Here is a 26,212-nt window from a genome sequence, read left to right on the forward strand (position 1 = left end):
TTTTTTTTTTTGCAGTTTTGGTCGGGTTTGAACCTGCCACCTCCGGTATATGGGGCCGACGCCCGACTCCTTGAGCCACAGGCGCCACTAATGTTTTGTATATCCTAGACTCTTGAAGATGTTCGTGATAAACTTTCCAAAACTTCTGTAGGACAGACAGACAAATGTCTTCTCCAGAATTGGTCCTAGAACATTTATTTATTTAATTATTTTATATTTCTCCTTTTAATTTTTTTTTTTTGTAGAGACAGAGTCTCACTTTACTGCCTTCAGTAGAGTGCCATGATGTCACAGGACTCACAGCAACCTCTAGCTCTTGGGCTTCCGCGATTCTCCTGCCTCAGCCTCCCGAGCAGCTGGGACTACAGGCGCCCGTCACAACGCCTGGCTATTTTTTGGTTGCAGTTCAGCCGGGGCTGGATTTGAACCCGCCAACCTCGGTATATGGGGCCGGCGCCCTACTCACTGAGCCACAGGCGTCACCCCCCTTTTAATTTTTTTATTTAATTATATTATTTATCTGCCATTCTCTTTTAGGGAATCCGAAAACATTTGGTTTTAAAAAAAATCTAGCCACTCAATATACTATATGTCATAGTAAAATGGCAAGTTTTTGTTACTGTGTACTACAGGTCATATTAAAGTAGTCAGTAACAATCTCCTCTTGTTAGCACTATCACCACTTTTTCCTTGTGGTTTCTCAGGTATTTTATTTTTTTGTTGTTGTTGTTATTATTATTTGAGATAGAGTCTTACTCCGTCACCCTGGGTAGAGTGCCATGGCATCATAGCTCACAGGGACCTCAAACTCTTGGGCTCAAGCTATCCTCCTGCCTCAGCCTCCTGAGTAGCTGGGACTATAGGCACCTGCCATGATGCCTGGCTGGTTTTTCTATTTTTGTAGAGATGAGGTCATGCTCATGGTTGAGGTGGTCTCAAACTCCAGAGCTCAAGCAATCTACCCACCTTGGCTTCCTGGAGTGTTGGGATTACAGGCATGAGCCACAACGCCCAGCCTATTATTATTTTTTTGAGATAAAGTCTCACACTATTACTCAGGCTGGGTGCAGTGTCTAACTAGGACTACAGGTATGTGCCATCAAGCCTGTCTAATTCTTAATTTTTTGTAGAGCTGAGCTAGGGAGGGGATATTCTCACCATGTTGCTTAGGCTAGTCTCAATCTCCTGGTCTTAAGAGATCCTCTTGCCTTGGCCTCCCGAAAGTGCTGGGATTTTAGGTGTGATCCACTATGCCTGGCTCATGGGTATTTTAAGGAAAAACAAAACCATAGGAAAAAAATATGTCCAACTTCAGTATTTTAAGTCTCGTTGTATGCAGTATTGAGATAAGCAGATGAAGACAAGACTTAATGAATGTGAAGAGTGTATATTCCCATAAAATGGTGGCAGTCCTCAGTGCTCTTTGTGCCTTGCTTCATTTTTAGTAGTGTTGTGTAGATGACTGGGAATTAGACTTTGACAGACTGACTCACATGCTGTGAGCAGAGTGTCGATGGAGCTCATTTTGAGGAAAGGTGAGCCATTAGAAAAAGACGGGAACCCAGAGACTGAGCTAGCAGTGACTGTGGTTGCTTGTGCACAGGGAGTACAGCTCCGTTACTGCTCACCAGCTGTGGTTGTTTGTGCATGGCAGTGTGGCTCACTTACTGCTCGGAGACTGTGGTTTGTGCAGGAGAGTGTGGCTCACTTACTGATTATGTTCGATGTCACTTTACTTAGGTGGGTTGTGACTGCTGCTTCAAAAAGTCAAAGGCCTATCATGTGGAAGGGAGATTCATCTGGGACAGAAGTGTAGAGTAATTGATTTCAATTCAGTATGAGGCAGATCTTTCTAAAAGTCAGGTCTCCTTATTGAAAGGATTGGGCAGTCCCACTCACAGGGGCACTCTGAAAGAGTTCCTGGATATGTCACATAATTGCACATGATCCTTTCCAGTTAGGAGTCCTACTACACAAAACACCCATCCTGCCCCATTTCCAGGGGGAGCAGGGAACCGGTGTTAAGTAAAATTTATTGCACACTTACAATATAATGTGATTATGCTCATTTTACAGATGAGCAGATGAGAAAAGCAGATTATCAGAGAAATTAAGATGTTCAGAGCCTCTTACCTTGTAGGCACCTGAGTTGGAATTACAGCTGGATTGCAAGTCCCTGGACTGAAAGCTTCTAGAATATTGATGCAATGTTTTATTTATCAGTTATAAAATACCTCCATACCCAGGCACTGCTATGGGAGGTAATGAGCTCTGTGTCTGAGAGTTGTTCACACACATTATGGATAACAGCTAGTTGGGATGTTTTAGAAGAGATTCAAATATTAGGCATTGTTGGATGAGATGGTATTAAAGGTCTCTTCCAACTTATTTAAAATTTACAAATAATAATTGTTCATATTCGTGAGGCACATAGTGATGTTTAGATACATATCATGTATGGTGATCAGACCAGGGTAATTAGTATATTGATCATCTTGAACATTTATTATTTCTTTGTGTTGGCATTATTCAATATCCTTCTAGCTCTTGAAACTGTGTAATATGTTATTGTTAACTCTAGTCTTCCTACAGAGACACAGAACCCTAGGACTCACTCTTTTTATTGAACTGCATAGCTTTTTAATATCATCATCAGTCTTTTATTGGAATTTGAAAGACACATACATTGTTTTCCCCATATTGATTGAACAATTATTTTATTTCAGTGAAGAAAATATTTGGAAGCTCTGTGAATACATCAAAAACCATGACCAGTATCCTTTAGAGGAGTGTTATGCTGTCTTTATATCTAACGAGAGGAAAATGGTAAGTTGGTGAATGATTGCAGAAAGAAAATAAGAGATTTAGGATGACATTAGATGCTAAATACAGCATGGGTTTAGTACTTTTCTGAAGTGTGCCTTATAAAATACAGCAACATTTTAAAGTGTGGTTTTGAATGAAATTTTTTTCCTTGCAGGGCACGGTTGAGTTAGAAGAGTTTAGTCCCTTACTCGTAGGTAAGGAAATATGTGATGGTATGTTTATATAGATTAAGACCCTTTAGGTATTAATTTAGAGCCTTTTAAATTGGTTAGATTAGAGCCATACTTTCAGGTTTGAAGTAAAGATTTGTCTCTGGAGTTTAAATAGAACTACAGTAAACCTATAAAAATTGTTAGAAAAGGTAAGCCTTCCATATTTTGTGTAACACTTCTGTAAGCATGATCTCATTTGATCCTAATGGAAACCCTGTGAAGTAGGCAAGATTTGGGCTACTTCCTTGTTTTATAGGTGAGGAAATTCTCAGAGAAGACCCATGAGTGATTAAGTGGGAAAGCAAGACTTGAACCTGCCAAGACTTCTGATTCCTACTACAAGTCTCTTTTCACTCTCCAAAGAACGTTCTGCAATAAATTGTGGTTTTGTGAGCTTTCCTTATTGAAGACACTTACACTTAGAAGGGTTTAGATTTCTTCTTACTTATTCATTCTTTAATGGCTGGGAACAGTGGGTGTGCACCAGTGATCCAGCTACTTGAGAGGCTGCTTGCTCCAGGCTAGGGGTTCAAGGCTGTAATGCACTCTGATTGTACCTGTGAATAGCCACTGCACTTCAGCCTGGGCAATATAGCAAGACCTGTGTCTAAAAAATTAAAAAAAAAAATTTGGTAGTGGCTTAACTGAAAGTGCGGCTTTGTATTTTTTTTTTTTTTAGATACCTATCTGGAAACAACAGGCAAGACCTGGAAATGGACCTGTGATCTGGGTAAGATGGTCAATACAGAGAGCCTTTGGTGCATGATTACTTGTAACCCCTGAGTGTTCTTTATGTTTAGTAACACAAGAAATGGCTGGGGCAGGAGTGAAAGGCTATGATAATTACTAATAAATTGATCTTTTGAGAATAGATGTTATTTAGTCTAGGGTAGAAATCTACGGGCATATTTTCTTTTAACTTTTCATTTCAAAATTATTATAGGAATGATCTTTTTCGTTTTTGAGACAGAGTCTCACTCTATCACCATGGGTAGAATGCCATGGCATCAACATAGCTCACTGCAATCTCAAATTCCTGGGCTCTAGTGATCCTCTTGCCTCACCCTCTTGAGTAGCTGAGACTACAGGCTCATGTCACCACACCTGGCTAGTTTTTTTCTATTTTTAGTAGAGACAGGGTGTTGCTTTTGCTCAGGCTAGTCTTAAACTCCTGAGCTCAAGCGATCTACCCACCTCGGCCTTCCACAGTGCTAGGATTACGGGATGACCCACCATGTCTGGCCTATAGGAATGATTTTAAATGGCTAACGTGGTAGATATATTTATGACTCCTAGACTGTTATCTATTTAGAACTGGAAGAAACTTCAGTAATACATTGTCTGGCTGCACTTAGAATTATTTGGAGACTGTTAAAAACTCAGTTTTCTGATATAGAAGATTTAGAGAAGGGTTCCTCATGATTTAGTGTTGTTACCAAACTCCCAGATGAACATAACTGGCATTCAAAGAGCATGGATCCACTGGGTGCAGTGGCTCATGCCTATAACTTTAGTGCTCTGGGAGGACAAGGTGGGTAGACTGATTGAGCGGAGTTCAAGACCAGCTTGAGCAAGAGCAAGACACCATCTGAACTAAAATTAGAAAACTAGCCAAGTGTAATGGCCCATGCTGTGTGGGCCTAGCTACATGGGAGGCTGAGGCAAGAGGTTGTGTAAGCCCAAGAGTTTGAGGTTGCTGTGAGCTTTGATGATGCCAGGGCACTCTATCTAGGGTGACAGAATGAGATTCTTATCTCAAAAAAAAAAAAAAAAATGAAGAACTCGGATCTACCCTGCCTCTTCATTTTTTTTTTTTTTTTTTTTTTTTTTTCAGTTTTTGGCCTGGGCTGGTTCATTTTTTAGGTGAAGGAACAAACCCAGAAAGGCAAGAGGAGTAGCTTGCAATTATGTATCTGGTCACAGGCAGAACTGGTTCTTAGACTTGGGTGCTTTCCAGTACAATCTGTTGTGTCCCCTTTAAGAATGGAATGATAATGTAACAAACTTTTAGTTGTTGGATACTTATTTAAAATTACCATATCATTTGAATTGGTTTCACTCATTTATTTAATGTTAGCACTGGATGAGAAAGAATTCTCAGCACAAAAGTTAGGATAGAAGGAAGTAAAAAGTTTATTTTAATTCCCAAGGTGGGAAAGGGTGTGGCCCATGAGACAGAGTGGGTAAGGGGTTATGGGTTTTATGGTGATAAAGAGAAAGAGAAAAGTGATTGCTACCAGCTGATAACAGAAGCATGGAGTGGCTGTGTCTGCTTTTCCTTTTTTTTTTTTTTTTCCTCTTCTCTGTGAGGCTGGCTTATCACAGTCCTTGCAATATGGTCTTTTGAAGTGCTGTGAAAAAACTCTTAAAGCTACAGGGAGTTAAACAAAGGGACAGTTGGATCCCCATGCACTTCATTTCTTGGCTGGCTTTTAAAAAGGTGAACCATTAGGCCAGGTTTGGTGGCTCCCACCTGTAATCCTAGCACTCTGGGAGGCTGAGGCAGGTGGATTGCTTGAGCTCAGGAGTTCATGACCAGCATGAGCAAGAGTAAGACCCTGTCTCTACTAAAAATAGAAAAACCAGCTGGGCGTTATGGCAGGTGACAATAGTCACAGTTACCTGAGAGGATGAGGCAAGAGGATGGCTTGAGCCCAAGAGACTGAGGTTGCTGTGAGCTATGACACCAGGGCACTCTACCTGGGGTGACAGAGTGAGACTCTGTCTCAAAAAAAAAAGTCAGCCATGTACATAACAATGCTCCCACTAAAAATATAGACACTGCAGTTATTTCCATTTCATGAAAGAGAAAACTGAGGCTGATAAGGAAAGGGCTTGAGGTTGGACGAGCGGCTTAACTACTCTTGCCCGTGTGTTCTGCCTCTGCTGCTCTCTCTCTTTACCACACTGTACTGCAACAGTTTACTCGTGACTCCTGCTCAATTATCTGAGAATTCCTTGAGGGTAAGAACTTCTGTTTCTCATCTTAGTATCTACAGTCCAGCAGCTCGGTCTCCTGTAAATAACAGGAGGTGTGTACTTCAGAAAATTGTAATATGAGTTAGGAAGTGTTAAGAGAGGAACGGATTGTGGATATGGCAGAGGTTACTTCTGGGAGTGGGTGGGAGTAGATGAGAAATGGATGTATGGCTTGGCGCCTGTTGCTCAAGTGGCTAAGGAGCTAGCCACATAAATCAGAGCTGGCGGGTTCGAATCCAACCTGGGCCTGCCAAACAACAATGACAACTACAAGTAAAAAATAGCTGGGTATTATGGTAGGCACCTGTAGTCCCAGCTACTTGGGAGGCTGTGGCAAGAGAATCGCTTAAGCCCAGGAGTTGGAGGTTTCTGTGAGCTGCGATGCCACGGCATGCTACCCAGGCGACAGCTTGAGGCTCTGTCTCAAAAAGAAAAAGAAAAAGAAAAGAAATGGATTTATTAGGCGGAGCTGGTGTGGTGGAGATAAGATTACTACTACAGATGGAAGGAAGGGAATGACATGAGTAACCCCAGAGGAAGGAATGGCAGCCTGTCTGGGGGGATGGAGGATAGAACCTGCTTAGAGGAATACAGGGAAGAAGTGTTTGTTTTTGACACTGTTTCTCCAAGATAGAGTTGGAGCCAAAGGCAGCCATCACGCTCTAAGGCACAAATCTCTAGTCTGAACTGTCTTTCTGGCCTCACAGGGTTTTTGCAGGGCCCAAATGAAATAATGTTTGAGAAAGCCCCTTGTAAACTCCAAGAAGTACTGTAGCAATCTGAGATGGCATTACTAATGTTGTTAGATTGTTTTTAATTTCACAGTGCTATTTTCTCTAAGAGCATTTTTTTCCTGAGGAACTGAGAGCTGTGCTCATGTCCCTGAATAACCTTCCTGACGTCCCTTTCAACCCTTCACTGATGTTGGGCAGTGCCTTGTGTTTGGGAGTGAGAGTGAAAATTGACATCCGCGCTGTAACTGGGAGAAGCCATCTTTTTCTTTCTCCCTTGGTGGCTGTAGAGTAGTGCTTGGCTGACTTGTTTTTTAAAATATATATATATTTTTCTTTTAATTACAAAAGTAGTATAAAACCAGAGATTAAAAGTCTTTCCCCTTTCCAGGCTGACCTCCAGAAGTCCCCTTTGTTAGTAGATCAGAGGATATTCTTGTAGATTTTTTTCCCCTTCATTCAGGTTCATATGTGTGAATGTGTTTCTGAATGCCCATGTGTGTTCTTATATACACTCAGCTTTTACAAAATAATACGTCATCTATTTTCTGTAGTTTGCTCTTTCTGTCTAACTTTATAGCATGGACATTTTTCCACTTTCCATATAAACATTTCTTTTTAGCAACTGCATAGTATTCCATTAATGGCTGTATCATAGTTTATATTATTTTATTTTGCTAGAGACAGGGTCTTGCTCTCTGGATCATGGCTTATTACATGCAGTCTTGCATTTCTGGGCTTGAATGATGCTCCCGGCTCAACCTCTCAAGTAGCTGGGTCTGTATGCATGCATCTATCCCCAGCTAATTCAAAAATTTTTTTGTAGAGACTTGGTCTTGCTGTGTTGCCCAGGCTGGTTTAGCATATTAAGCATCCACCCCTTTATGGACTTCTAGTTGTTTCTGAATTTTCACTATTATAAACAGTGCTGCAGAGATTTTCTTTGCACATATATATATATATATGATAATGTAATATATATATATAATTTTGTTGTTGTTGTTGTTGTTGAGACAGAGCCTCAAGCTGTTGCCCTGGGTAGAGTTCCGTGGCATCACAGCTCACAGCAACCTCCAACTCCTGGGCTCAAGCGATTCTCTTGCCTCTGCCTCACAAGTAGCTGGGATTATAGGCACCCACCACAACACCTGGCTATTTTTTGGTTGCAGCCGTCATTGTTGTTTGGTGGGCCCAGGCTGGATTTGAACCCGCCAGCTCAGGTGTATGTGGCTGGTGCCTTAGCCACTTGAGCTACAGGCACCGATCCTGCATATATATCTTTATATGTTTTTGGCCATTTTTCTGTAAGATGGTTTCCTAGAGGTAAAATAGACAGATCAAAGGGTATATATTTATTTAGTTATATGAACATTTTCGTTATTTACTTAACCATTTCCCGTCAGTGGGCATTTAGTCTGTTTTCAGGGTTTTGTGTTTGATTTATTTGATTTTGCTATTGTAAGAAAGGTTGTATGAGTTTTCAGCTTCTGTGATGATATGTGTGCATCAATACTGGAATCTTCATTTCACTATCATAAAGTAACTTTTACTTCTAGGATTACCATGTTGTTTTGCTTCATGTTTCAAGTGGAGGACAGAGCTTCATTTATGATCTGGATACCGTTTTGCCATTTCCCTGCCCATTTGATACTTACGTAGAAGATGCCTTTAAGTCTGAGGATGATATTCATCCACAGTTTAGGAGGTAAGGAAATTCAGGATGGATTTGCTTATTTTCTGAACTAAGACCTTGACAATTCTGCAGAGGTTCTTTTTTTTTTTTTCTTTTGCTTTTGTTTTGTAAAGATCACTTGTTTGGCATCACCACTGAGTTAATATTTGAGAATGATGTGCTTGCTACACAGGAGATTCAAAGTGTTTTAAAGCTTTACGTGTTTTCCATCATATAAAAGGTTAGCTATTTTAAAAATTTGTGTGATAAGGTACATCACACCTATGATCCTGGCATTTTGAGAAGCCAAAGTAGGAGGATCACTTGAGCCTAGGAGTTTAAGGCTGCAGTGAACTATGATGATGCCACTGCACTCTATTCTGGGTAACAGAGCAAGACATTGTCTCAAAAAAAAAAAAAAAAAGAAATTGGGGGGTGATGAGATTTTAGACATTTTATTTGAAGCATGTTGAGGATTGCTTTCATTCTCTTTTGTTTGGGAAGACGCCTCATGCCACCCAAATTGAAAGGGCTGTGATGGCAGTACCAGTAAATCATGCCCGATGCCCTTGAGACACAGTTGTGTAAATAAAGGCAACCTGATATATTTCTGTGGCTTTGCCTTTCTGTTTTGAATTTCAGTTGATCCTTTCCTATAACTTCTTTAATAGGTAAAAAAGCTGCATATTTATTTGTGTGTTATTAGCAGTAAAGAAATGCCTGAGTAGTTTTGCCCATGTCATAGAAAATGAGTTCTAGGTCAGGTGCAGTGGCTCACGCCTGTAATCCTAGCATTCTGGAAGGCCCAGGCAGGTGGATTGCTTGAGCTCAGGAGTTTGAGACCAGCCTGAGCAAGAGCAAGACCCTGTCTATGAAAAAGAATAGCCAGGTATTGTACCTGTAGTCCCAAATACTCGGGAGGCTGAGGCAAGAGGATCACTTGAGCCTAACAGTTTGAGGTTGCTGTGAGCTATGATGCCACAGCACCCTACTGAAGACAACAGAGTGAGACTCTGTTTTGAAAAAAAAAAAAAGTGCTTGCTTGCAGGGGCTGCCAACATATAAAATGAGTTCATGTAAACATTGACTTGGAATTTCAAATGTGACATTTCCCTAATTTAGGTGCATGTTGATCTATCTTCAGGAAATTTAGAGTTATCCGTGCAGATTTATATTTGAAGAATTTCGCTTCTGACCGATCTCACATGAAAGACTCCAGTGGGAACTGGAGAGAGCCTCCCCCACCATATCCCTGTATTGAAACTGGAGGTGAGCCCAGGATGCCTTCTCACAGGGGTTTCTCATCCATCATGGTAAAGGTCAACATTTTCTCTCATTCAAGGACAAAAATAGGTCTTCGTTGGATAAAATGGCCTGAGTGGTAAGGAGGTAAAGGGAATACTAGTTCTGTTTGTTCATTAGATTGAGAAGTTGAGGCACAGAGAATAGGACTGGAAGACATGAGAAGGCTTGGGAGAGGAAGGGTATTAAGGAGCAGAACCATGATACTTGCAGACTGTTGAGTTATTTGACGTGGTCCTACTAGGACACTGGACATCAGAGCTCCATGCTTGTGTCAGTTAACAGTGGGACTAATAACACCTTGCCATGGTATGGTGTAAGAAATTCCAGCCAGGTGCCTGTAATCCCAGCACTTTGGGAGGCTGAGGTGGGTGGATCGCCTGAGCAAGAGTGAGACCCTGTCTCTACTATAAAAATAAAAAAACTAGCAGGGCATTGTGGTGGGTGCTTGTAGTCCCAGCTACTAGGAGGCTGAGGCAAGAGGATCCCTTGAACCCAAGAGTTGAGATTGCTGGTTGCTGTGACCTGTGATACCATGGCATTCTACACAGGGCAACAAAGTGAGACTCTGTCTCAAAAAAACAACAACAAAGAAAAGAAAAAGAAAAATCCCTGTTGCATGCTTATGAAGTATGAAAGGTCATTTCTCTGACTCTGTAATAGTCTGCATTAGAGGGAGGTGAACACTGGCAGGTTTTATTGTACCACTTGTCTCATTTATTTATGTGCTTTTAGGCATTGGTCCAATTGACAGTTTCTTGAGATTTAAGGAAAATAAAGGTTTCTTTATTACTATTGTTTGGCATTTATATGAATTTGAAACATTATATGTGATTGTAAGTAATTCACAACATTCCCACTTATTGGTGAAATCATCCCAACACATAGATAATCCAGTTTATGTGAAAGTGCTCTATAAGTTACACAGCATGCCAGAAAAATAGGGCAGTATTATTAGTAGTTCCCAGAAGAAAGTAAGAAGTATATTTGGCATATTTGAATGGTGTGAACATTAAAAGAAGGGTCAAATGCTGATTTCCAAGGCTCTCTGTGAAAACTGTCATGATTTTTAAAATTTATATTGGAATTGCTTATCAGTACATCATCCTGCTTCCCAGCCCCAGTGCTAGAGCTGAGAAAGCTCCTAGTTCTAGGGGAGGGCTCCAGGGGTCTAACTTACAGTCTTCACCAACTTGCTATATAGGCCTGATCTGGGCACAGTGTGCCTTCACCAGCTACTTGTTTCTCTTTTAGATGTGAGCACTTAAGACAGAGCCTAGAGTTATAATAGGCATTTAGAAGACAGTAGGCCTATTTGGACCATTCCTTTGGATTTTTTTTTTTTTATTGTTAAATCATAGCTGTGTACATTAGTGCAATCAAGGGGTACAATGTGCTGGTTTCATATACAATCTGAAATATTCTCATCAAACTGTTCAACGTAGCCTTCATGGCATTTTCTTAAGTTACTGTATGTAGACATTTGTATTCTGCCTTTAGTAAGTTTTGCCTGTACCCATTCTAAGATGCACCGTAGGTGTGGCCCCACCCATTACCCTCCCTCCACCCTAACCTCCCCCCTCCCGTCCCCTTCCTTGTCCCTTTCCTTATAGTCTTGGGCTATAGTTGGGTTATAGCCTTCATGTGAAAGCTATAATTTAGCTTCATAGTAGAGCTGAGTACATTGGATACTTTTTCTTCCATTCCTGAGATACTTTGCTAAGAAGAATATGTTCCAGCTCCATCCATGTAAACATGAAAGAGGTAAAGTCTCCATGTTTCTTTAAGGCTGCATAATATTCCATGGTATACATGTACCACAATTTGCTAGTCCATTTGTGGGTCACTGGGCACTTGGGCTTCTTCTATGACTTAGCAATTATGAATTGAGCTGCAATAAACATTCTGGTACATATGTCTTTGTTATATTGTGATTTTTGGTCTTCTGGGTGTAAACCTAGTAAAGCAATTATAGGATCGAATGGCAGGTCTATTTTTAGGTCTCTAAGTATTCTCCAAACATCCTTCTAGAAGGAACATATTCGTGTGCATTCCCACCAGCAGTGTAGAAGTGTGCCCTTTTCTCCACATCCACACCAACATCTCTGTTTTTGGGATTTTGTTATGTGGGCTACTCTTACTGGGGTTAGGTGATATCTCAGAGTAGTTTTGATTTGCATTTCTCTGATCATTAAGGATAATGGGCTTTTTTTCATGTGTTTGTAGATCATGCGTCTGTCTGCTTTAGAGAAGTTTCTCTTCAAGTCCCTTGCCCACCCTGCGGTGGGGTCATGTGTTCTTTTCTTGCTAATACTTTTGAGTTCTCTGTGGATTCTGGTTATTAGACCTTTATTGGAGGTATAACCTGCAAATATTTTCTTCCATTCTGAGGGCTGTCTGCTTGCTTTACTTACTATGTTCTTGGCTGTGCAGAAGCTTTTTCGTTTGATCAGGTCCCAGTAGTATATTTTTGATACTGCTTCATTTGCCTGGGGAGTCCTCATAAAATATTCACCCAGGCCAGTTCCTTCAAGAGTTTTCCCTGTACTTTCTTCAAGTATTTTTATAGTTTCATGTCTTAAGTTTAAATCTTTTATCCAGTGAGAGTCTATCTTAGTTAATGGTGAAAGGTGTGAGTCCAGTTTCAATCTTCTACAGGTTGCCAGGCAGTTCACCCAGCACCATTTGTTAAATAAGGAATCTTTTCCCCACTGGATGTTTTTAATTGGCTTGTCAAACATCAAATAATGGTAAGTAGCTGGATTCATCTCTTGGTTCTCTATTCTGTTCCAGACATCTACTTCTCTGTTTTTGTGCCAATACCATGCTGTTTTGATCACTATTGATTTATAGTAGTCTCAGGTCTGGTAGTGTGATTCCTCCTGCTGTGTTTTTATTGCTGACTAATATTTTGGCTATTCGAGGTTTTTTCTGATTCCATATAAAACTAAGTATTATTTTTTCAAGATCTTTAAAGTATGACAATGGAGCTTTAATAGGAATTGCATTAAAATTGTATATTGCTTTGGGTAGTATGGAAATTTTAACAATGTTGATTCTTCCCAGCCATGAGCATGGTATGTTTTTCCATTTGTTAACATCTTCAGCTATTTCTTTTCTTAAAGTTTCATAGTTCTCTTTGTAGAGATCTTTCACGTCCTTTGTTAGGTATACTCCCAAATATTTTATCTTCTTTGGCACTACTGTGAAAGGAATAGAGTCCTTGACTGTTTTTTCGGCTTAGTTATTGTTGGTATATACAAAGTCTACAGATTTATGGGTGTTGATTTTGTAGCCTGAGATGCTGCTGTATTCCTTGATCACTTCTAAAAGTTTTGTAGTAGAATCCCTGGTGTTTTCCAGATATACGATCATATCGTCTGTGAAGAGTGAAAGTTTGATCTCTTCTGACCCTATGTGGATACCTTTGTTCGCCTTTTCTTCCCTAATTGCAATGGCTAAAACCTCCATTACAATGTTAAAGAGCAGTGGAGACAATGGGCAACCTTGCCTGGTTCCTGATCTAAGTGGAAATGTTTTCAATTTAACTCCATTCAATATGATATTGGTGATGGGTTTGCTGTAGATGGCCTCTATCTGTTTAAGAAATGTCCCTTCTATACAATTTTCTTAAGTGTTCTGATCATGAAGGGAATGCTGAATATTATCAAAAGCTTTTTCTGCATCAATTGAAAGAATCATATAGTCCTTATTTTTTAGTTTGTTTATGTGCAGAATTACATTTATAGATTTACGTATATTGAACCAGCATTGAGACCCTGGGATAAATCCCACTTGGTCGTGGTGTATAATTTTTTTGATGTGTTGTTGGATTCTGTTTGTTAGGATCTTATTGTGTATTTTTGCCTCAATATTCATTAGGGATATTGGTTATAATTTTCTTTTCTTGTTGGGTCTTTCCCTGGTTTGGGGATCAAGGTGATGTTTGCTTCATAGAATGTGTTGGGTAATATTCATTCTTTTTCTATGTTTTGGAAGAGGTTTAGTAATATAGGTACTAGCTTTCTTTAAAGGTTTGGTAGAATTCTGACATAAAGCCATCTGGTTCTGGGATTTTCCTTTTAGGGAGATTTTGTATAGTTGTTGCCATTTCAGAACTTGATATAGGCCTGTTCAACATTTCCACTTTGTTCTGGCTAAGTCTTGGTAGGTGGCGTACTTCCAGGTATTGGTCTATTTCTTTTAGATTTTCCTATTTCTGAAAGTAGAGTTTCCTGTAGTATTCGTTAAGGATTTTTTGAATTTCTGAGGGGTCTGTTATTTCATCATTACCATTTCTGATTGATGAAATTAGAGATTTTACTCTTTTTTTCCTGGTTAGGTTGACCAAAGGTTTATCTATTTTATTGATCTTTTCAAAAAACCAACTTTTGGATTTATTGATCTGTTGTATAATTCTTTTGTTTTCAATTTCATTTAGCTCTGCTTTGATTTTGGTTATTTCTTTTCTTCTGCTGGGTTTGGGGTTGGAATGTTCTTCCTTCTCCAGTTGCTTGAGATGTCCCATTAAGTTATTAACTTCCTCTCTTTCCGTTTTCTTGAGGAAGGCTTGCAGTGCTATAAATTTCCCTCTTAGGACTGCATTTGCAGTATCCCAGAGGTTCTAGTAATTCGTGTCTTGATTGTTGTTTAGTTCCAAAAATTTGGTGATTTCCTTCTTAATCTCGTCTATAACCCATCTATCCTTCAGTATAAGGTTGTTTAGCTTCCATGTTCTTGTATGGGTATGCAGGTTCCTGTTGTTATTGAGTGCAACTTTTATTCCATGATGGTCTGAGAAGATGCAAGGAATAATTTCTATTTTTTTAAATTTGCTGAGGTTAGATTTGTGGCCTAGGATGTGGTCAGTTTTGGAGTGTGTTCCATGGGCTGATGAGAAAAATGTGTATTCAGTTTTGTTGGGATGAAATGTTCTGTAGATGTCCGTTAAGTCCAGATGTTGAATGGTTGAGTTTAAATCTAAAATTTCTTTGCTTAGCTTCTTTTTGGAGGATCTATCCAGGACTGCTAAAGGGGTGTTAAAATCTCCAACTACTATGGAAGTGGACGAAATTGACTTCTCATGTCTGTTAGAGTTTCTGTTACAAATTGAGGTGTGTTGTGGTTGGGTGCATAAATATTAATAATAGAGATCTCATTATATTGAGTATTACCTTTAACAAATATGAAGTGTTCATCCTTATCCTTAATTATTTTGGTTGGTTTAAAGCCTATTGCGTCTGTGAACAGGATTGCAACGCCTGCTTTTTTCTGCTTTCCATTTGTCTGGAATATAGATGACCATCCCTTCACCTTGAGTCTATATTTGTCTTTTAATGTAAGATGAGATTCTCGGATGCAGCAGATATCTGGCTTGAGTTTTTGTATCCAGTCAGCCAACCTGTGCCTCTTTAGAGGACAGTTTAAACCATTCACATTAATTGAGAATATTGATAAGCCTTTCGAGAGTCCAGTGGACATTTTTAATCCTTTTGCGACTGTGGAAGTTGGAATTTGATCAAAATTTTCTGGGTGAGTTTACTTTTGTGGTGGAGGATTACGCTGGTCTTTATGGAGGATGGGTCTGAGAATATCCTGGAGAGTTGGTTTATTTATGGCAAATTTCTTCAACATGTGAATGTCATTGAAGTATTTAATTTCCCCATCATAAATGAAACTCAGTTTAGCTTGGTATAGGATCCTGGGTTGAAAGTTATTTTGTTTTAGGAGATTAAAAGTCGATGACCATCCTCTTCTAGCTTGAAAGGTTTCAGCAGAAAGATCTGCAGTTATTCTAATATTCTTCCCCTTGTAGATAATGGTTTTCTTTCGTCTTACAGCTTTCATAATTTTCTCCTTCATATTAACTTTAGTGAAATTGATTATGATGTGTCTGGGGGATGTCTTATTCGGGTTGAGTTGTGCTGGAGTTCTGAAACTGTCTGCTATCTGAATTTCAGAATCTCTTGGCATGTCTGGAAAGTTCTCCTTCATAATCTCATGGAGAAGAGACTCTGTGCCTTGTGAAGCCACTTCATCGCTTTCAGGGATCCCTATAAGATGAATATTGGTTTTCTTCGAATTATCCCAGAGCTCTCTGAGAGAGTGATCTGTTTTTGCCCTCCATTTCTCATCCACTTTGAGAGTTTGGGAGCTTTGAAAGCTTTGTCTTCAATGTCAGAAATCCTTTCTTCTGCTTTCTCCATTCTGTTACTGAGGGATTCTACTGTGTTTCTCAGATCTTTGAGGGATGCAACTTCTTGTCCCTATGTGTCAAAATCTTTGGTCATTTGGTCTTTGAATTTGTTGAATTCTTGAGATATCTTTTGGGTTACCTGCTTGGAGTTCTAATTCAATCTTATTTACTATCCAGATTCTGAATTTGATTTCTGACATCTCAGCTATTTGTTTGTGCATGGGATCTTGTGCTTTGTCTGCCCCATTGATCCTTGGGGGAGTTGATCTACTCTGATTATTCGTATTGCCAGAGTTTTTCTGTTGATTTCACCTCATGATTGTTTTTCACCATTGCCTCTGGCTGTCCTCAGAGTTGGGGAGGTGTATCTCCAAGATTAGATCCCAGCAGGATCACTCTATTGTTGCTTGATCTTTGTATGGAGTGACCCTGTGTAGTTCCTCTGGGTCTGCTCCAGCTAGGGAGTTCTGGTTGTGCAAGCAGCTGCAGCATGTGACACACCCGGATCCAGCAACAGGGCGGGAGGTGGCATGCACGGTTCTGAGAGTGCCTGGACCCCAGTGACTTTGGCACAGAGAGCCCAAGGCTCCAGCAGTCTCTGGCCAGGAGAAGGGCTCTGCGTAGAGGCAGGGAGGGCTCCAGAGGGCACACAGCTACCAGTATCCCTGGCCAGACGAGCGGGCCAGTGTAGAGGCTGGGAGGACACAGGAGGGAGGACGCAGGGTTGCATGGCTTCCGCAGTTCCTGGTCAGGGCATGCGGAGGCCCGGTTGGTGCATGGTCGTGGCACAGATCTTATGGAGGTCCAGGCAGCACCAAGCCCAGGAATTTGAGGTTGCTATGGGCTGTGACACCACGGCACTCTACCCAGGGCAATAGCCCGAGCCTCCAGTGTGCCAAAACCGTCTCATTCTGCCCCTAAGGGTTAAGGCTGTAAGGCAGCTCAGTCTCTGCCTTTAGGCTGCTCAGTTGCTAGGCTACTAGGTCCTGCCCGCTCCTTGCTCTGGGACCCGGAGGGCAGAGCTTGCTAGGGCAGTTCTCTCAGACAATGGCTCCCTGCAGCCCAGCTCAGTGGCTCTGTCTGGGGCCCCAGACAATGCCCAAAGTTCTCCGCACTCCTGCCTAAGCTCTCCCCAAGGCAGTTCAACTGAGTGCCAAGTCCAAAGACACTGAAACAGTTCACAGGTAAGGCTTTTCTGGTTTGCAGTCTCACTGCTGCTTGTACTCACAGTTGCCGGCGTGATTAGGTTGATCAAACACACGCAACCACTTGCCAGTTTCCCACTGCTTCTGTTGTCCTCCTCAGGTCCAGAAGTCCCTTGCTGACTTGTTGTATCCTCAAAGGGATGATTATAGGCAGATATCACCAGCTGGAGATGTCTGGAGTCTTATCTCCCCAGACTCACCGTGCCCAGTTGCAGGGAAGCTGGGCATCTTTAATCCTCCCTCTTTGTCTTTTTTAACTTTAGTTGTTTAAATCTGCTTGTATTTGAAAATAAGATTGCAACCCCTCCTTTCTTCTGACTTCCATTTGCTTGAAATACTGTTTTCCATCCCTTAACTCTGAGTCTTGATTTTTCCTTCAAGGCTAGGTGTGTCTCCTGGGAACAGCATATGGATGGCTTGTGCTTTTTTATGTAGTCAGCCAGCCTGTGCTGGGTAGTGGTGAATTCAGTCCATTGACATTTATTGACAGAATTGGTAAGTGTGGTAGAGTTCTATTAGGTTACAATATTTTGTGAGAGTCCATTATGTAGTTTTAAACTTTGTGCCATTGTGGAAGCTAAGTTTTGACCTTTGGCTTCTGGGTGTTTACTTTGCTGGTGGTCCATTTTGAGGGTCAGTGTTGAAAATAGGTCTAAGTATTTCCCATAGAGCTAGTCTTGTTGTGGCAAATTTCCTCAGTGCCTGTATATCTGCAAAAGATTTAATTTCTCCATCAATTTTGAAGTTTAGTTTAGCAGGATACAGAATTCTGGGCTGAAAATTGTTTTGTTTAAAAATGTTGAAGGTGGATGACCATGCTCTTCTGGTTTGGAAGGTTTCAGTTGAAAAGTCTGCTGTCATCCTAATCGCTCTGCCTCTCTAGGTCAGTTGGCACTTACTCCTGGCTGCTTGCAGAATTTTTTCTTTCATCTTGACTTTGGACAGGTTCATTACAATTTGTCTGGGAGAAGCTCTGTTTGAGTTCAGATGCCAGGGATATGGTATCTATCTGAAAGGAGTGTGTCAGGATCTTTAGTAAAACTTGGGAAGTTTTCATTTATGATAGTCTCCAGTAGGGCTTCCTTTCCTTTGGGACAATCTTCTTCCGCTTCAGGAATCCCTGTTATTGGTATGTTTGAACGCTTCCTGGAGTCTCGTCGTTCTCTAAGCACCCGTTCTGCTTTCTCTTCTTTTCTGCTCTTTAACTACCTGGGTTAACTTGAAAACTTTATCTTGTAGTTCTGAGGTTCTTTCTTCTACATGAGCTAACCTATTTTTTACTTTCATTTTTATTTATTTATTTATTTAGAGACAGAGTCTCAAGCTGTCACCCTGGGTCGAGTGCTGTGACATTATAGCTCACAGCAACCTTCAACTCTTGGGCTCAAGCGATCCTCTTGCCTCAGTTTTTCTATTTTTAGCAGAGATAGGGTCTTGCTTTTTCTCAGGCTGGTCTCGATCTTGTGAACTCAAGCAATCTACCCACCTTGGCCTCCCAGAGTACTAGGTTTACAGGCATGAGTCACCATGCCCAGCCAGAGCTTAGGTCTTAAAGTGGCCTCAGCCTGAACAAACCCAAACTCTTCCTTGTGGCCAAATAAGCAGAAGTCCTTGCTGTTGATGATAATATGTTGCAATATGTTTCCAAGACACCAGGTTACATTGTTTTTTTTTTTAGGAGACAGCACAGCCAGCAACCTCTATGGTCCTTATTCCAAACTTAGTTACCTTCAGTCATCGCCTGTTTGTTTCTTCAGCATTTAGACCCTGCCAGGTTGGGATCTTAAAGCACACAAGAATCCTTCAGGGGCAGGTCTTACAGCATCCCCTGACTCCAATTCTCATGGAGTGTGGGAGTCCCTCTACCTGTTCTAAGAGTGGAGTTCTGATCCCGGCAGGCAAAATTAATACAGCCATGCTTTAGGCCCCTGCTAAGACTGTCTCACGAACTTTCCACAATGGCAGCCCCCTGGCCACCAAGACCTTCTCAGGTATGGCTGCCTTGCCAGCCACCAAACCTATGGCATTCCACTCCAACCAACATTCAAATCTGGTTGCTGTATACTGTTTGAGTCCCCCCACTCTTCCAAGCTTTCCACTCAAAGTGCAGCTTCCCCCAACAACTGAAAACTCTGGAAAGGCTTCCGCCTCTCCTGGACCTCTTGGGGGGCCAGGCGATTCTCAGTGGTTGCAATTACTTGCCTAATTCATCAGATCATCACTCTGGATCATATACTGTATCCAGCTCACCGGCCCGGTCTTGGAACTTTTTTAATATCTTCTATTTTTCTTTTCACGTGCATGTTTTATTCCACCTTTTTGAACGTAATGGAGCACAATATAATAACTGTTTTATATTCCCTGTCTATTAATTCTATTATCCCTGTCATTGCATTCTGTTTCTGTTGTTCGATTTTTCTCCTGGTTTTGGGTTATATTTTCCTATTTCCTTGTGTGGTTGGTTAATAATTTGGTTAAATGCTAGATTTTGTGAATTTTATGGTGTTTTAGGTACTTTAAGAAATAGTGTTGGATTTTGTTCTGGCATTCAGTTAATTTACTCAGAATCAGTTGGATTTGCTTTTAAACTTGTTTAGTACATGTTCAGAGCATTCTTTTATCTGGGGTTCATTTAGCACCACTGCTAACGATCCTTGTAAGGAATTTACTAAATGGTATGTGTTATGACTTCTGTCTGCTCTGGCTAGTGAGGACATGAATTATTCCTAGCTCTTTGAAAGTTCTGGGAATTTTTAGACCTACTGTTTCTGGTGTCTCTTTCCCTACGAAAGTCAGTACTTAGCCAAAGGCTCAGGGGGTCCCCTCTGCAGGTCTCTGAATCTTTTTCACTCTGTACAGTTCCCTGTTTTCTGAGTCTCTGCCCTCCATGTCCCTGGATTTAGGTTTGTGTGATGTTTTGTTGTAATCGTGTTGAGGTTATACATTTGAGGCAAGAAAACCACAGAGGTGATAATTGAACCCTTGTCTATTTGAGTAAATTCCCCTAGTGTATTCTTTTGGGTTGTTTTATTGCTAGTAAACCAAAATTGTGTTTTCAGTGGGCATTTTTTCCATTTCTTTCTAGATTCCAAAATGAACCTGAATGATTTCATCAGTATGGATCCTGAGGTAGGATGGGGAGCAGTCTACACACTATCTGAATTTGTGCATCGGTTTGGCAGTAAGAACTACTGAACTTGATATTAGGATGTGGAACTATGGAGAGATTTTAGGACATGAACAAGCTATCCCTTCATTTAGGATCGTAAACTATCCTATGGTGAAGTTGGCTTGAAATTATGTTTTTCTTTTTCAATTCAATTGAGTGGAAACATGGTAAAAACAAATATTATAAGTGAACTGTAATTCAGCTTTTTTTTAATATGTCAAGTTGAAACTTGATTTAGTATATAATTGCTAAGATATTCCTGTGGCTCATTTGTTAAAACGTATAATGACTTATGCCAGTGATGTTCTTGTTCTTGTTAAGATAGAAGTGTGGACTCAAAGCCAGACCCTTATGTCTGTTCTGGATGACTATGTCTTTCCAGCTACATTGTAAGCTCCTTGAGGGCAAGGTTGTGGCTTACTGCTCTGTGAATCTCTAAAGCCCATACAATGTTTTCTAGCGAATGTGCTGTTGCTTGAAAAGGGATGGTAATTGTGAGCTGAATCAGCAACAAGTATCGGTCTTTTTGGACTATTATATTGTTAAAAAGATTGCAGCCCTTTCAGACTTGAGTGTTATTTGGCCTATTTATATATGGTTTTAAATAAAATTGATTTAAAATTAATTAATTTTGTTTCGTAGATTTTGTGTCCCTCTTGATGATCTGAAATACCTAAGAATGTCTGAATTATCGGTGAGAACCATGGCTTTAAAATGTATTTATCACATGTGCCTTCTTGAAGATGATCTGATCATTTGGGTTTAATCACACAATTCTAGATAAAAGATATTTGGCATTAAACTGGCATATAGTACTAGCTTTCATTTAAGTTGTCATGGTTCTGCCATAAAAACAACTTCTTACAGCAAGGATGTCTAAGCTCCTGTTTTCAGATGAGTTTTCTACTTAAGAAAATGCCACTTGAAAGGAATCCTTTGCCGTTTGTGTTGGAGTGCACAACTGTGATCATTTACTCAAGGATCAGTCTAAGGAAGTATCACTTAATCCAGTTGGTTCAGCTGATCAGAAAGATTCGGGGAGAAAGTAAGTGAACTTTTGATAAGAAGAATACAAATATAACCTCTTAAGTTATTAGAGCTAAAGACTTTGTCCTGAGGAAAACATAGAGGTACCAGTGGATTATAATCTGATTTACAAATTGCATTTTTGGGGCTCGAGGGTCAGTTTTATGAGTATATTTCCAGTCTAGTATTCAAAAGTGTGTCTAGTACAAACAAATCAGACAATGTCTTTGTGGAGGTTTGAACTCCTCAGCCACTTTGCTGTGAAATTGAAAATCTGTTACTTCTAATTAGTGTAGAGAATAACGTTTTACCGTTTTGAGGCTATTCAGTGATCATAATCTTAACTTGTTGGAAGTGGACAGCTCTTGTTTTTTCTACCCAGCACTCCTAAAATGCCCTTTGGGGAGCTTTTCTTTGTGCATTTCATGTAGTCCTGATTGCTCATAGGTATTGGCAAATAGCCTAAGCTGGGCCAGGCTTGGACCCCACCCAAGCCTGGACAGGTCTATGAATGACTGATCAAAGTGTCCTCTGGATTGGCTGTATTGATGTTCAGAGAGAGAAGTACTCTCTCCACTGGGATTGCTAATAAGCTAGAGGTCCTGGAGACTGGGGAAGCAGGCAGCATCTTGACTGTGGGGGAGAGTAGCATAACGCAGAATACCAGAGTGCAGCAAGAGCCCCGAAGGCATTTCTGAGCCCCTGGTCTATCTGTGCTTGAAAGCAGCCCCAACTTCTGAACTTCCCAGTTCTTTGACCCTGGGGATTCCTTCCTCTCTTCAGTGTATGAGTGGGATTTCAGTCAGTTTTAACTAAGGTTCCCTCAAAGATTTTTTTTCAAATTTGTTTATCAGGTTTAGGGACTGTTTCTTGTGTCTCTCTGTGCTTTATTTTCCTCTGAGGTTAGATTTCCTTCTCTTTATATTCAAACGTGTGAAAGAATTTTGTTTGGAAAGAAGATCTTTTAAAAAAAGAGGATTAAAATAAAATTTGTAAGTTGATAAAAAAACTAAATAAATAAAATTTCTCATTTTTTGTGAAAACGAGAAATAAGTATCTCTGGGAATTTGACACATAACAGAGTTGGGAAACATATAAAAATATAAAATAGCTCCTAGGTTAGTAGAACTAACCCTGATTAAAGATATTTTTGGAGCTTTCAAGAAATCATGTCATTCAGAAAGGTTGGTTACCAATGGCAGTAAAGGCAAACATTTTTGTGTATGTTTTTTCTCAATTTAATTTTTTAATTATTTAAAAAATAGATGGTACATATACGTTGTCCCAATTCAAAATATATGCAGGAGTATATGGTGAAAAGTAAACTTCTTTCCCGCTTTGTCTTCCAATTTCTGATATCCCTACCTAGAAACCTTTTTCAATTTATTTTATATTCTTCGTTCCAGGAATTTTCTCTCTCTATATAAGTCTATAGATATGTATTATGTATGAAACCGTATTTGCTGCCCCACCCTCCAATGGTAGCATTCTAAACATTCTGGTCTGCATTTTACTTTTTATTTATTTATTTATTTTGAGACAGAGTCCCACTATCTCACCCTTGGTAGAGTGCTGTGGCATCAGAGCTCACAGCAACCTCAAACTCTTGAGCTTAAGCAATTCTCTTGCCTCAGCCTCTCAAGCAGCTGGACTACAGGCATCTGCCACAATGCTCGGATATTTTTGGTTGCAGCTGTCATGGTTGTCTAACTTGCTGGGTTCAAACCCACCATCCTTGGTGTATGTGTCTGACGCTATAACCACTGTGCATTGGGTGCCGAGCCAGTGTTTTACTTTTTAAAGTTAATATATTTGGATATTTTCTAGTCAGTAGTCATTGATTGGAAAATCAACAAGAATGAGAAAATATTCTTATTTCTTTTAAAGGCTACATTGTATACTTTTTTTTTTTTTTTTTTGGAGACAGAGTCTCACTTTGTCACCCTGGGTAGAGAGCTGTGGCATCATAGCTCACAGCGATCTCATTACTCTTGGGCTCAAGTGATCCTCTTGCCTCAGCCTCCCGAGTAGTTGGGACTACAGGTGCCTGCCACAACACTTGGCTATTTTTTTTTATAAGAAAAATAATAAGTTTAATAATTACAACAGTGTAGCATCAACATTGTAGCAGTCCACACAAGCCCACACAGGAACCACCTGGCTACTTTTTAAGAGAGGGGATCTCACTATGGCTCAGGCTGGTCTCAAACTCCTGAACTCAAGCAATCCACCCACCTCAGCCACACAGAAGCTGGGATTATAGATGTGAGCCACTTACATTGTATTCTGTGATACAGATGGTTCATGATTTAACAATCTTTTATAAAATATTTTAAGTCTTTTGGTATGACAAAAAATGCCCCACAGAATAAAGGAGGTTTTTTTGTGTCTTCATAAGAATTTTCCCTCCTTCCTTTCTTTCATCCTCCTTTCCTTCCTTCTCCCCCTGTTCCTCCCTCCTTTTCTTTCTTCTCTCTCTCTCTCTTTTTTTTTTTTTTTTTTTGAGATAGCTTCTCACTCCGTTGCCAGGCTAGAGCACAGTGGTACAGTCATACGTCACTGTAGCCTTGAACTCCTGGGCTCAAGCCATCCTTCTGCCTGAACCTCCTGAGTAGCTGGGACTATATGCTTGTGCCACCATGCTCAACTAATACACAGCATACATATACATAATTTTGTAGTGATAGGGTCTTGCTATATTGCCTAGATTGTTTATGAATTCCTGGTCTCAAGCATTTCTTCCTGCTTGACCTCCCAAAGTCCTGGGGTTACAGGCATGAGCCACCATGCCTGGCCTTCTCCATTGTATTATAAGGGAACGGGATGTGTGCCATGTACATGATTGACTTATGAAAAATTACCTGCCCACTCCCTCTCACCTTTCCCCACTTTCCTACTGGATGAAATAGTGATGACTAGAGTGACCTGGGAAGCGACCTATTAAGTAGAAGTTACAGGAGGCAGAGCTTCCTTCAGCCTGGAGTGCTAGTGACTCTTATGGAGTCAAGTTGCATGTCTGCCTAAAGAACATACTGTGGAACTCTCTTAAGAGAAAAATGTGGCTAGGTGCGATGGCTCACCCTTGTAATCCCAGCACTCTGGGAGGCCAAGGTGGGTGGATTGCCTGAGCTCACGGGTTCAAGACCAGCCTGAGCAAGAGCAAGACCCCGTCTCTAAAAATAGCCAGGTGTTATGACTAGTGCCTGTAGTCCCGGCTACTTGGGAGGCTGAGGCAAGAGAATAGCTTGAGCCCAAGAATTTGAGGTTGCTATGAGCTGTGATGCCACGGCATTCTACCAAAGGCAACATACTGAGACTGTGTCTCAAAAAAAAAAAAAAGAAAGAAAGAAAAATGTGTGCGTGTGGCTTTCTTTTTCTTTCTTTTTTTCTTTTTTTGGTGAGACAGGGTCTTGCTCTGTTGCCCAGGGTGGAGTGTAGTGGCATTATCGTAGCTCACTGCTGCCTCAAACTCCGGGTTCAAGCAATTTTCCAGCCTTAGTCTCCTGAGTTGCTGGAACTATAGGCATATATCCCCCTCCCTAGCTAATTTTTTAATAGAGACTGGGTCTTGCTGTGTTGCACAAGCTGGTCTTAAACTTCTGGGTTCAAGTGATCTTCTCACCTTGGGCTCCCAAAGTGCTGGGATTACCAGCATGAATCACTGTGCCCAGTCAAAACTTGTATATTTTTTTAAGTCACAGAATTATTAGTGAGTCTTGGTTTGGCAGTTGAGGCCTGCCTAAATAATATAGTGCCCACTGAAGTTCATAACAGGATATTTAGCTGGGTCAGAAATAAGGATTTGTGATCTTCCATGTGGAGGTAGAGCCTCTCTCTCTGAGCTTGCACAGACTGCCCCCAAGTGTCCCACAATTCCTGTGGAATTACTGCTCCTTAAAGAATGTTCGGTAACATTGAAAACAGATGTCTGTTCATTCCTCGTGTCAAGTTTAGTAACCTTGTGGAAAAGAAGCCAAATGAATGCTGTTCTCATTTAGGGCTCAGCCATGTACAGGCCTGTCCCATGGACTAGTGGGCCTCAGAGCTCTAGATGCTAGAAGAGAAAAACATGCAAACAGGTCCCTGAGAGAATCACTGTGAGTGAAGATGACATCTGGGTGACAGGACCAGACTAGAAGATTAGAGACTAGAGGGGTCCTCAGTGGCAGGTGCTGTCTGAGCTATGCCTCCCCATTGCTTCGCTCTGCACAGTGCACCTTCGCCACCAATCCCCTGTCTTTTCGAAAGCCTTGTTTTCTGGGAATGGAAGGGAAGAACTGTGTCACTAGGGGCCCTACAGGGCTCTGCGCGGACCTTGGAAGTAGCTGGCCTTGGGCAGTAGAAGAAGAATAGTGGACAGCAATGGTCTGGCAGAGTCTGGTTATTTGATGCTTGACAGCAATATAAGCCACAACCTGTGGCTGGCTCAGAGCACTGAGCAGAAGCATGAAGAAGCCTACAAGCTGTGCCTTTGACTCTCTGAGTCCTCTGTTCATCAGAACCTTAAAGGAGGAAAATGACCTTACAGGACTCGTAAACAGGTAGGGGCTTAGGTACATTCGGCTTATAACAGTAAAGGCCTCTGACAGTTCGAAGAAATTCTTTGTGAAGAATGGTTATTGAAAAAAGCTGGCAACTGACTGATCAAATCATTGAGAGTTGGGATTACTGTAAATATGATAGGTTTATACTCATTGAAAACCTAGGCCATATCAAAAGTCTACAATTAAGGGAAGAGGAAGTCCTGGTCATTTACTTTGAATAAATTTTAGAGAATGTACATGTAATGTAGGTAAATGGTCAGAAGTTATAGGAGGCAGGTTCCATAGATCTGTCTACCCACTCACCCACCCATTGTTTAGGACACATCTACCATTTGCAAAGCTGGGCTCTG

The 26,212-nt window shown here is 40.8% G+C and overlaps 1 protein-coding gene across 6 annotated transcripts in view; it reads left to right on the forward strand.

The window, feature by feature from the left end:
• Window positions 1-26,212, forward strand: part of NTAQ1 (N-terminal glutamine amidase 1) — a 53,573-nt gene that overhangs the window by 9,234 nt on the left and 18,127 nt on the right. For 2 of the 6 annotated variants that reach the window (XM_053559382.1, XM_053559381.1), the window contains exons 2-6: window positions 2,727-2,826; window positions 3,718-3,768; window positions 8,305-8,453; window positions 9,565-9,689; window positions 20,209-20,911. In XM_053559382.1, the coding sequence (XP_053415357.1) occupies window positions 2,824-2,826; window positions 3,718-3,768; window positions 8,305-8,453; window positions 9,565-9,689; window positions 20,209-20,318 (438 nt within the window). In that variant the 5' untranslated portion in view covers window positions 2,727-2,823 and the 3' untranslated portion in view covers window positions 20,319-20,911. Of the gene's footprint in view, window positions 1-2,726; window positions 2,827-3,717; window positions 3,769-8,304; window positions 8,454-9,564; window positions 9,690-20,208; window positions 20,912-20,934; window positions 21,338-26,212 lie in introns of those variants that run through there. The other 4 variants (XR_008373914.1, XR_008373913.1, XR_008373915.1 and 1 more) reach the window with 4 other exon arrangements.

The sequence above is a fragment of the Nycticebus coucang genome, chromosome 13 (assembly GCF_027406575.1).
Source record: "Nycticebus coucang isolate mNycCou1 chromosome 13, mNycCou1.pri, whole genome shotgun sequence".
NCBI classification, from domain to species: domain Eukaryota; kingdom Metazoa; phylum Chordata; class Mammalia; order Primates; family Lorisidae; genus Nycticebus; species Nycticebus coucang.